The sequence below is a fragment of the Anas acuta genome, chromosome 22 (genome assembly GCF_963932015.1).
Source record: "Anas acuta chromosome 22, bAnaAcu1.1, whole genome shotgun sequence".
NCBI lineage: Eukaryota > Metazoa > Chordata > Aves > Anseriformes > Anatidae > Anas > Anas acuta.
The window spans coordinates 3,191,205-3,202,652 of NC_089000.1; the positions used below are offsets into that span (position 1 = coordinate 3,191,205).

The following is an 11,448-nucleotide window of genomic DNA, read 5'->3' on the forward strand; positions in this document are numbered from 1 at the left end:
ATGAATTTATCAGCTGGGGTTACAGACGTAGCTGAGGAGAAAAGCCTACAGTGAAGTGACTGCCACACAGAAAGAAACACACGGATATCTTTCCCAAAAGTGTCTCCTTTTGGGTATCTATTTATAAATGATGCTAGGCAGCAATCAAGATTTGGTCTAGTTTATCATCAGAGGGCTGAATTGTCTTGGTCACGTACACTCTCACTGCTTTACCCCTTCCTACTCCTGCCTGTCCTATGCAAAATGGAGGATGTTCCACGCCCTCACCTTAGCTATCTGCTCTCATTCTGTATCAACATAACAGCTCCTTCCTTCATTTAGGCACCATACTTTCAAAATAAGTGCTTCATTTCTCTCTGCCAGATTCTTCTTTGCTGTGATGCCTTAAAAAAAATAATTTGCCAGCTGTTAAGACTGCTGGATGCAGAGATCATGGTCCCATACCATCTGATGTTGCTGGTTTGCTTCCAATCTAAGATGAATTATGCCGGCTGAAAGCAAGTTTGTGGAACAAAAAGACACACATACACACACAAAAGGGGGAGGAAGATGTAGAAACTTAATATATGTTGCTCCTTGTGCAACACATGGCAGTAAAAGTCCACAAAAGGTTGGTTCAAAACTCTCTAAAGTCAGAGGCAAGATTTGCTTTGGCTTTGCTGAGCTTAAAGACAGACTCTGAGCTAAAAACCCAAGCAGAAATCACTGGATATCTACTGAAACCAGGGAGATTTATGAGTGTCTGTCTAAGCCAACAAGGGGTGCAGAAAGCAGACTTACTGTAATTGCTCGAATGTCACCCAGGCAGTGATTGAAAGGACCCTGTCTGCTGCTCTGCTCACTGAATTCTCTAAGGATCTAACAGGGTCATCTTGATTTGCACCCCAGGACCAGTAGAAATTGTACTCATTTATATTTGAAATTTGCCACTCACACAGGAGAGATGCTGAAAGTTAATAAGAAAGTGCTTGCAAAGCTCTGAGGCAAAATAAGAGAAAGTTTCATACAAAGTGGCCGCCTGTTACAGTTGCCAAATTGGTAATTGCAACGCTTTTGTCTGGGGAGCTTAAATCCAAAGTCCTACAAAATCTATCTTTGGGCAAAGTCACCGATCTTTCTGGAAGGAGCACTTTTTCCATAGGGATTTCTCACTCCAACCCCATCTGTGAGGGACAGAACGCACCAGCATTTAAGGGTAAAATGGTGGAGCATGGGGAGAGGCTGGTGACTGATTCACTGCTACAGCCAAGGCATGGCTGGAGAGCTAGGAACGTGTCCAGCAAAGTGATCAGCTGTAGCATTGCTCAAGGCAGACTTAACCCACCAAAAATTTAGTGGCTCAGCTACAGAGGGGTGGGTTTGGGGGAAATGCCAGAGGAAGGCAATGAGCATCACCACATGAACTTGCAAGGAAGGAAAATTTAAGAGCCAGCCTCAGACCTTGGTCTATTCACAGAGCACAAAAATATCTACACAGAGAAGAAAAAAAGTGTTGGGAACTGCTACAGACAGCTCCCCCCTTTTATTTCTCCCACGAAAGAGAAATGATGCATCCCTCACCTCTTGGAGGGGAAAACAACACCCTGCTTGGGCCAGCTCACGGCTCCTGTGTGCCTGCAGATGTCAGGCAGAGCAAACCGGCAGAAAGCGCAAGGTGTTTTCACTGCATCACCTCCTACCTACCGGTGATGGAGAGGGGAGAGAGGGGGGGAAGGAAATCACCGGGAAAATGAGTGCTGCAGGAGGGGAGGAGATGTCTCGGGGCTGTTCTCTCCCTCTGGAGGAGGTGCTGCACCCAGGGAACCCCCCTCTCCCGGAGGGTCACCTGCGGGGCCAGTTGTAACCAGTTCCCTTATCGGAGCCGGGGGACAGGGCTCTGGCTCCTGCGGGGATCTGGCAGGAGGCAGCTGAGCTCCCTGCGGGCAGAGAGCGGGGATATAAGGGGAGGCATCCGTAGGCAAAGCAAAAACACCGGGCGAGCTGGGGTAGGGTAGGGTGGGATAGGATAAGGATAAGGATAAGGATAAGGATAGGATAGGATAGGATAGGATAGGATAGGATAGGATAGGATAGGATAGGATAGGATAGGATAGGATAGGATGCAGCTGCCGGCTGTGTGCTGCAGGGCCTGGCTGCTGCTGCTCGTCCTGCCCTGGGCCGGGGCTCAGGCAGCCGGCGGCGAGCACGGCGCGGAGCTGCGCTCCCTGCAGGTACCGGGACCGGGAGCGGGGCGGGCCGGGGACCGGGGAGCAGGAGCGGGGCTCCCCGTCCCCCTGCCACGGCTCCTTCCCTCCCTCTCCTTCCCCCCCCAGGACCTCCTGGAGGCGCTGGGGCAGCTGCGGGACGAGGAAGGGGAACTGGCTCTGGGCGAGGAGCCGGAGGCTGGAGCTGAGGACGGCGGCCCCGAATGGGACCTGCCGGGGACCCCTCTCCCGGCCCCCAGCCCAACCGAGCCGGCGGAGGGGCAGAGCCGGTGGAGAAGCCTCCTCTCCTCCTCCCGACGGAGGCATTTCTCCGGCTGCTTTGGGACGAGGATGGAGAGGATCGGCGCTCAGACGGGGCTGGGATGCAACCACTACAGAGCCCGTAGGTCCCGGCTCGGACCCGGCGCTGCCCCGCGGCTCGTCCCCGCCTGCCACAGCCCAGGGGACCAGGGCAGGCGCTGGGGCACCCCCGCAGCTCTCTGCCCCTTTTCTTCCAGGTTTCTGGAGGAGAAGGAGAAGCTGAAGTCGGGACCGGCATCCTCGAGCCTCCGGGCCGGCGTCCAGCCGCCGGGCAGCCACGCTCCCCCCACCCCCCCGGAGCCTCCGCGGGGCTGGGTACGCAGCAATAAACCTTTTGTACAAAGCGTGGCCGTCTGAGAGTGGTTTGTGGGGTTTTGGGGTCACGGTGTAGCACACGGAAAGCCCCTACAGAGATCTCCTCCTCTGCACGGAGGGTCCTTGACACTGGCAGGAGCATCCCGCCGGGTCTGGGGCAGCTTTAGCCCGAGGGCTGCGGCAGCAGGAGGGGTGGTGGCTGCTCTGTCGGGCACTATCGGGCTCTGTCGGGCTCTGTCGGGCACTGTCGGGCACGGAGCAGCCCCTCGGGCACGGGGCTCGGCGGCTCTCCGAGCGAGCTGCCGGCGGGGCTGAGCTGCGGGCCCCGGGCCGCCGCCTTCAGCACCGGGGACAGACGCCAGAGGGCTCGGCTCGGCTCGGCTCGACCCAGCCCGGCCTCGGCGAAGCCTCCCTGCCCTCGTCCCGGGGGTGGTGCAGTGCGGCTTAACCCGTGCTAAGCTCCCTGAGCCACTGCACAGCCCGCTCCGGCTTCCCAAGGCAAGGCAAGGAGCACGGACAGGCTGCGCAGACGGACAGGCGGACAGGGGGGCCCCCTCCCGGGAGCAGCCACCCCACACCCCAACCCCTAGCCCCGTCGGTGAGGGGTGGCTGGGATGAAGATGTTTCCTCCCCAGTGGAAAAAGTGAGGCACCACTTATCTCAGTTGCAGCGTGGCCTGTCCTGTGATCGCCGTGTGCGGGCAGCTCACCAGACATCATCACTTTCTGGTTTTGTTTCCCACGCTGGCCACCTCGGCTCTGTGTTTCCTCCTTAATCTAACCTAAACTGAAAGGAAAGAGAGCTTGGGTAGGGCATGGCAGAGCCTTGTCAAAGGGTTTGGTCACCAGGGGGTGAAAGGAATCCAGATCCAGCCTCTGCCCCAGGACTGCAGAGGCTCTTTACTGTCAGCCCACCCTCCAGCAGTCTTCACTTGCACCATGACAATGAAATGGACATCTGTGGAAGGATGTGCAGCAGGCAAGGGCATCGGGTACAATAGGTGTATTGGCAGAAGGGATCCACAAAACATCAGCCCTTAAGGCAGCCTCACGGGGCTGGAAAAAAAGGACATTGCTTCATCCTGCTGGGGAAGGGGCAGAGGTACCCCCAGCTGAGCTCTGTCCATCCACCATCCTCCTCCTCACAGGGATCCGGACACAGGGCAGCACCCTTGGTGCTCTGCCTCTCTGCTCTCAACAGCCTGTGCTGCTTCCTAATGCAGCCTCAAGTCCCCATACCTCCTGTCCCATACCCCAGGGGGCTGAGTGGGACAATGTGCTGATTTCCTCTTACAAAACTGGTCACAGTACACATTTAATAAGGATCTGCTGCTCTCCCAATGGGGTTTTTACCAATCAAATGGCCAGCAGAGCAGCACGGGCAATGACTTGGGTTTGTCTCTCCATCGCTGGACAAGGGTGATGATACTGAGATACCACAAGCAAACAAACAAGTGAGCTTTATAGCTGAGTTCTGACATTTCACGCTCCATTTGTTTTGGCACAGATGTGAGATGGATAATAGAGGGCAGAATTTGGCTTTGTAAACACAGGAGCTCCTGTGAGGGTCAGCCATTTTATCTCATCTAGGTACTTTCATACATCCCACATGAATAGCACACAGACACCCCCAGCTTAGAAAAATACTGTCAAGGTTAAAGTCGAACCCCTAGATCTCATTTATCTGCTGTTGCATATGGAAGATGGAAAGTGAACGAGCCAGTGAAAGAAAGGAGTATCTCCTGGTCCAGGTTATTGAAGGCAATCCTGGAATATTAGATTGTTTCACAGGGACAGGTCACTCAAAGCTAAATATTTCACAACTGGGACTGATATCATGTTCCTCAGTTTCTTATAGCTGGGTTTGTGCCTCCGGGGGCTGCTTTACAAATGTGCTGAGCTCTCAGGCAAAACTCAGATCAAGCGACAGCATTTTTTTAGCACAGAGACAGCACTAGAGAATAGTTGGCGTGTGGGAGGCTGAAAGAAACAAAAAAATGGAACAGTAACAGACCCTAGTTATCTTAAATTGGACACTCAGTATTAACGAATTCTCACCTTCCTCAGTTTAGAAAGTGAAGATAATGCCCTGTGCAAATAAACGAATACACACTCAAGAAGAGCAGAAAGAAAATACTTGTAATTAATTAGTGAATTATACAGACAGTGCAGCATGGAGTGTCGATAAAAAAAGCTATCAGGTTCTTAATTCTTTCTTAACCACAATTTGAATAGGACTAAATAAGATCAAGTTAAGACAGAATAATAAAAGAAATGAGCACTGCCTCTATGTACTGAGAAAAAAAAGTGCTGAGGAAAAAATAGGGAGTGATCTTATAATAACACATGCAGAGTTGAGCTGACTTCATGCTATATTAGGAAAAAGTAGTGTTTGAGCTTGATTTCACAACCTTGGGAATGTCCTTTCTAGTATAATTTTGGGAAGTTGATCATGTGAACTGTGTGCATGTTTGTATACAAACACTATGTTAGGGCATGAAAAATATTTTATTATTCCACTATTATTTAGCAATTCTACCTTGGAGATTCATTCATATAAGATCTATATTAATATCAATAGTTAAAAAATTGTTATGTATGCAACTTCCTTATATATCTGTATACAAATTCCTTATATATTTGTTCTTGTTTCCATGTCAAATAACAAGAAATGTTAGGAAAATGCAGCACAAACAATACGTTTTATTATTTAGAAATCTCCCATAGTTATGTAAAAAAAGCAACCTTTATTTGCACTGTACACAGAAAAACAATGCTGGAGGAGGAAATTGCAGCAAATCTGCATTTTTGTAATTTCTCACTTAAACGTAGGCAGTTTTCAGCTAATCTTGAAAGCTTCAGCACTCGAAGAAACAAATAAATGCTTTTCAAATGATATAAAAAAAAAATATTAACTGTTTCACTTAACCCCCTCCCCAAACAAACAAACATACACACAAAATTCACTCTTTCTCCCTTAGGGACAGATTCCAATACCTTTGCTGAATAACACTGAAAGCCGTTTATTTCAAGTTCTTGCCGAGCAAGTTGCTTTCGGGTACAATGGCATTAGAAACTAGTACAAGAAATTTGACTGTCTCTTCTTTACATTTTATTAATGCAAGGTCAAGCCTTACCATCGAAGTCTAAAGAAATCCCATTGATTTAAATGTGTAGCTGCTAATACGGACTAATTTTTCCACGGTGCCGAAGTCGTTTGCCTGGGGGCTGGAGGCACTCGGTGTCCCCGCAGTCGGTCCAGACGTTAGCGGCTGTAACGAGGTGCGGATCGGGGCGCCTCTGTTGTTGGCAACACACAAATACAAGGACTCAACGGTGATCTCACCTCTACGGCAATGGGGAAAGAGAAGTGGCCCAAACCTGAGATTTTCAGCACACTCGGTGGTATGCGGTGGCTACGCGTATGCCATATATAGAAGGAAAGTGCGCATGATACTTTAGGTGTCCTAAAAGTATCCTTCAGCCTTCGCTCTCCACCAAGCACTCATCTGAAAAGCTTTTTTTGCTTTCCCTATAAAAGGTAATTTCCCTATGGAAATCTTCTGAATGAGCAGAGTTTAGAGCCGTTTCGGGGTTCTTTCCCATCTCCATAAACCTGACCATAGGGGTCTCTTGAAAGAAAATTGCGAAGAATTTCCAACTGGACTATGTAATCACAGCGCCTGGTATCAAGAGGAGGGGGAGTGACATGAAATCACTGACTTGTGACATACATTCCTCAGCAACAGCAGCTGCTGCCTAATGACAGCTAATAAAGGGAATCTTCCCTTGACAGAGCTGCATGCCTGCAGGAGAACTGGAATGCGCCCCAGATAAATCCACTGATAACCTAGGAAGCAGAGATCACACCCAAACAGTATAAAAGAGAAGCTTCAGAAGAGAGAGGATAGGACAAGGAAGGGAGAGACCTGAAGAGCCATCTCAGAAGAAACAGCTCAAACGCCTCATATTCCGAACGAAGGCAGCACCATGGACACTAAAGGCTCATTTTCCTGTGGTTTCCTCTTGCTGCTTCTCATCCAGCTCCAGGCCAGCAGAGCCAACCCCATCTACAGCCTCAGCCCCGCCAAAGAACTGGCCAGCATGGAGGTGAGGACTCTCTGCTTTTGCAAGGTTAAACTTTCAGGGGGCTTAGAGGAGCGTGAGGTGGTGTCTTTGCCTTTTTGTTGTACAACCAGGTAGCCGCATTAGTGACCACATGCTGGGGGATGAAGTCTCAGTTCTTCACAGGGGTTTAACGAAGCTTTGTAGAGCGATCCCCTCCGGCGCTGGGATCACCCAAGCTCCTGGGGAAACAGAATTGTGATGTGGGCTGTCTGCTTTGGGCTGTTGGTTCTTATTTTCTTAAACAGCCCCCTCCCTTCAGGTTTCTGAATGCACTGGAGCAACCCCAGACAGAGAACAAATTGATGCATTGCAGTAGCTCTGTAAGAATAAATAGACAACTTTTGGGTGGTCTCCTTCTGTCTGTCCTGTTAAATGGCAGGTCCAGAGGAGCAGGGCAGTCACACTGCTCCAGCTTTGTGGGTTTAAGAGAATGGAGCTGCAGGTAGGTGGGAACTGAGGAGGCAAAGCAGAGCACCCAAAGGCAGACTTTTAGATGCTCTACTTGCGCAAATCGAGAGGAGCAGTATCATTGTGTACTGGGACTCATCCAGAAAAGACCCTAGAGCTACGAAATTACCACATGCAAACTTGTGAGTTATGGGTAGAGAACAGAGAGTGATACTTAGAGAACAGAGGGTGATCCTTAGAGAACATTATTACAACAGCTTGGGAAGCAATACAAACTTAAGATTCAGTCTTGCAAGACCAAATCTGACAACTTCAACATTTCCTTGGCCAGCTAAAGCCAGATTATTGCAGCATCAGACCAAGACCGAACTCCCTAAAATAATTAGGACAGTGTCAGCCAAACTGCCTCATGCCTCCAGGCTCCGCTATCTCCAGCAGCTAGCTGAGGAGGGTGACTTCCAAATGCAGGGATTAGTGGAAACACCAAGAGCTCCTCACAGTGCTGCCACTGCAACAGCAAGTGGTGACAAGCAAGCAGGTGATCTTAGGCAGAAAAAGAAGAGAAAGCCGATGGCTGACAAGCAGCATTGCAGACAGCTTCTGAGAACATGGGGGTCATTATGGATTTAGAAGTACTTTGAGACTGTGTACCACTGATACATTGAGTTTTAAGTCCCGGTGCAAGACAGACCTTACTTTGTTTCTCTGCCAAGAGCTGTTTTAACCTTGCCAGTAAGAAACGCTGCTGTGGAAGACAGCTTCTAGCAGCTTTTGGCTAGACCTACCTATAGACAGAATTAGTGTGGAATTAGTGGATTTACTGCCGAGCTCAAGAACCACCAGCAAATCTGGAATCCAACCTGAGAGACTCCCTAGGGGTGGATTTAGGATCATAGGTGAATGCAGAATCAGATGAGTTGAAGGACTAGCAAACGACCATGAAACTCTGAGTTTCATGAAACTAATTTTTCTCTTGTAGGCTCTGCTGGAGAGACTGGAGGATAAGTTTGCACTGATTGAAGCCCTGGAGTCCAATCCTGACCTGCAAGAGCCCAAAACCCAGGAGGAGATCCCACCAGAACTCATAGATGACAGTGATGACCAGAAGGCTGAGTCCAAGCTAGCACCCAACACCCCTCTGTCCTACAGGGACCCCTTCCTCAAGAGACTGAGGGGGATGCAGATGCCCAGGATGATGAGAGATTCTGGCTGCTTCGGGAGGAGAATTGATAGAATTGGCTCCCTGAGTGGAATGGGATGCAATGGTGAGTCCAGCCTAAGCCAGCTTGGTGAACAGAACAGACAACAGCTGCGTTAGGCAGCAAGGGAGGAACAGGCTCTCATTTAAGTTTTTAATAATAAGAAATAGTTAAAGAGGTTGAGAAAGGCGTTCGCTTCAGCATGAAACTTAAGCTAGTGTGAAACTTAAACTGTGTCTATTGATTTGATGGATAAAAGCACTGCTGGCAATAGCGGTGTATACTGGGAGACAAACAGACTAAAGTAACATTTATTGCATGTTTGGCTTGCAGGTTCCAGGAAGAACTAGGACAACTTCCCTACCCGTGCTCTGAAGAATGCTTTACAGTACCTGTTCCTCCCAAGATGAAAGCCAGATGCTTCCTAAACTCCTCAACAGAAAGTTATTCCTATTTTTATTTATTTATTTATTTATTTATTTGATTTTTTTAAAGAACATTTCTTACTCTAGCACCAAGAGACCATCTTTAAATAAAACTAACACATCAGACATCTATGCTGGACCTCTCTCCTGTCTGTTGCATTAAATTTCTTGTATTTTCCTAATGTCAAAAGCCTACTTTTTATTGGTACTCTGGTACCCGCAAGGCTGGATCCTACACAATACTGAGAAAGTATGAACCTGGGAGAAATGAGAAGGAGGTTTTCACTAGAATTTCCCTCTATGCACTAAGAAATTATAACATTATCAGGAAAAAAAGCTTGCTCAACACTGGAAGACCAACACGAGCCCTCCTGTAGACAGGTTTCAGTACCAAGAGAGTCCTTTTGCTGATATAGCTTATTCAGTCAAGGCAATTGCCACTCCACTGCCACAAATCCCTCATGTAAGCAAAATTTACAAGAAAATAAATTAGAAAGATAGCAAAACTTCACAAGTAAGAAGATAACCAGAGGGAGGAAAGGGAATTCATTGTATATGCTTTCTAGCACTGACCGAATAAAGGCTACAAGCATCAACAGAAAGATACGTCACTGACTGTGTCTTGTTTCACTCTCTATGGGGTTGAGCTCCTGAGCCCCAGTTCTTCCTGAAGGATCCTCAGAGGGTGTGAATCCTATCCCAGTATTTCTACATGTGAGGGAAGGAGGGGTCACTCCTATTACAGAGCAGCTTGGGCACAACATTTATCACTTTCTGGGAACAGCCCCTCACACGGTTGTTCTAAACATGACTAACACACAGACTGCAAGCCTGATAGAGATCTCATTTAAACCTTTTTAGCTGAATCTCATACCTATGGTCTGAATTTGGCCTGAACCCCATTTCCCTGCCACTCCTCTTCTCCCCCCATAGGGTTATGTCTCCAAGACCACATCCAGCTGGCATCCCAAGGACTAAATCGCTTGGGTTCCCTTGGTCAGCTGCAGCAACAGCACTGAGCCCAGGCTGTGTGCAACTGTCCTGTGATCACACACACACCCCCATGGAAGGGATCTGTAGGGACAGGAATGATATTTGAGGCAGGCCACAGGCAGGCAGAGGTGCCAGAGACACACAAATTGCTGACAACGGCTCTCAGAAACCCCAGCTACAGCGACACTGTAGGATGGGGTGCTGAGTGGCACACCACTCCTGCACACAGCGTTTACAGCTAAGGCTGCTGAACCCCTTTAAAAGCCTTATGCCACACATGGCATTCTGACAAGCTGCCCTCCCAGGCACTCTGCGTGCTGCTGACAAGGCCTCCAAGAGGCACCTGATGCTGCCTGCCGTGCCGGCCCTCGTGATTCTTCCGAGGCAAGAAGAGCAGAAACTTGCCTGAGGGAATCATTTTGCTCCACTCCAACATCGGAACATCTCCTTCTGGCCAGCACCAGCCAAAGATAAAATACTCCGTGCAATAGCATCCAGAGGGGTTTCTCTAGCAGAACTGGTTCCCAGATCAAGGCTCCCAGCAGCAACCACAAAACAGCTCTGTAGAAAAAAGCTACAGTGACTTTGCATTTACTCAGAGGTGGTTTTATAAATCAAGGGCCTTCCAGCTGGTAAACAGCTTTTGGGAGCTATTGTGAGGACAACACAGCTTTGTTCCTTCAAATAGGCTTTCCAAACGCAGCCCTGCAGCCCCTTTCTTCCTGCTGCTGCTAATGGGAACACAGGTGGATCCCTCCACTGGGCTCCCCATGCCCTACAACCAACCCTCATGTTCTAACACTAAGAGCCCTTGCTGGAGCTGAATTTTAGCTAGCTGAGCAAAACTGGCACAGACACAGCAAGACCCTGTAAATTATCCCTCCCTGTCAGCCCCCCGGGGCACAAAACACTAATGGGTTCAGTGGAACGTGCTAAAAATGGCAAGAAGAGTTGGCGCTGCCTGACCCGAAGCCAGGTGGGTCCAGTACTGACAACAAGCCAGTTCCTGGTGGAACAAGTCTGTATTGGCTTGCAGACAGCATGTTAATAGACCCTACAGTCTGGGAGAACCTAATTGAGGGCAGGCAATCTAGGAAAAAAGCATCTCTGTGGCCGGATTTTTACTGCTGCTCCCATAAACACACTGAGCTGTAAACCTCCCCCAGGGAAATCTCGCTGCCAGGTCAGAGTAGGACTGCACACGGAAAAGAGCACTTGGAAGAGCTGAATGAGGGAAACTTAGCACTGATAAGCTCTACGGGCAGAGAGGAACCACCCCCAGGGATGAGTAAAGTGCTGTGAGTCTCTGGTGCTGTGAGAGCTGGGTCAGAGGGGGCAGGAAAGAGACTAGGGAACGAACAGGCGGTCCCAAACAAGCACAAGACAAAAGCAGCCCGCTGTTTGGGGAGAGAGCAAGGATGCCTGAAAGCTGAACTCCTCTCTGGAGGTGTATTGGTTGCTTTCTGAAGAGGGTACA

The 11,448-nt window shown here is 49.2% G+C and overlaps 2 protein-coding genes across 2 annotated transcripts; both read left to right on the forward strand.

The window, feature by feature from the left end:
• Positions 1-1,724: 1,724 nt before the first annotated feature.
• Positions 1,725-2,848, forward strand: LOC137843431 (natriuretic peptides A-like). The gene is made up of 3 exons (XM_068658683.1): positions 1,725-2,210; positions 2,313-2,586; positions 2,702-2,848. Exons 1-3 carry the CDS (start codon positions 2,100-2,102, stop codon positions 2,725-2,727), a joined length of 411 nt encoding a protein of 136 aa, XP_068514784.1. The 5' UTR covers positions 1,725-2,099; the 3' UTR covers positions 2,728-2,848.
• A 3,867-nt stretch (positions 2,849-6,715) lies between these two features.
• LOC137843224 (natriuretic peptides A) lies at positions 6,716-9,110 on the forward strand. The gene is made up of 3 exons (XM_068658206.1): positions 6,716-6,928; positions 8,334-8,619; positions 8,887-9,110. The coding sequence occupies exons 1-3, from the start codon at positions 6,809-6,811 to the stop codon at positions 8,901-8,903; spliced, it is 423 nt and encodes a 140-aa protein (XP_068514307.1). The 5' UTR covers positions 6,716-6,808; the 3' UTR covers positions 8,904-9,110.
• Positions 9,111-11,448: the final 2,338 nt, after the last annotated feature.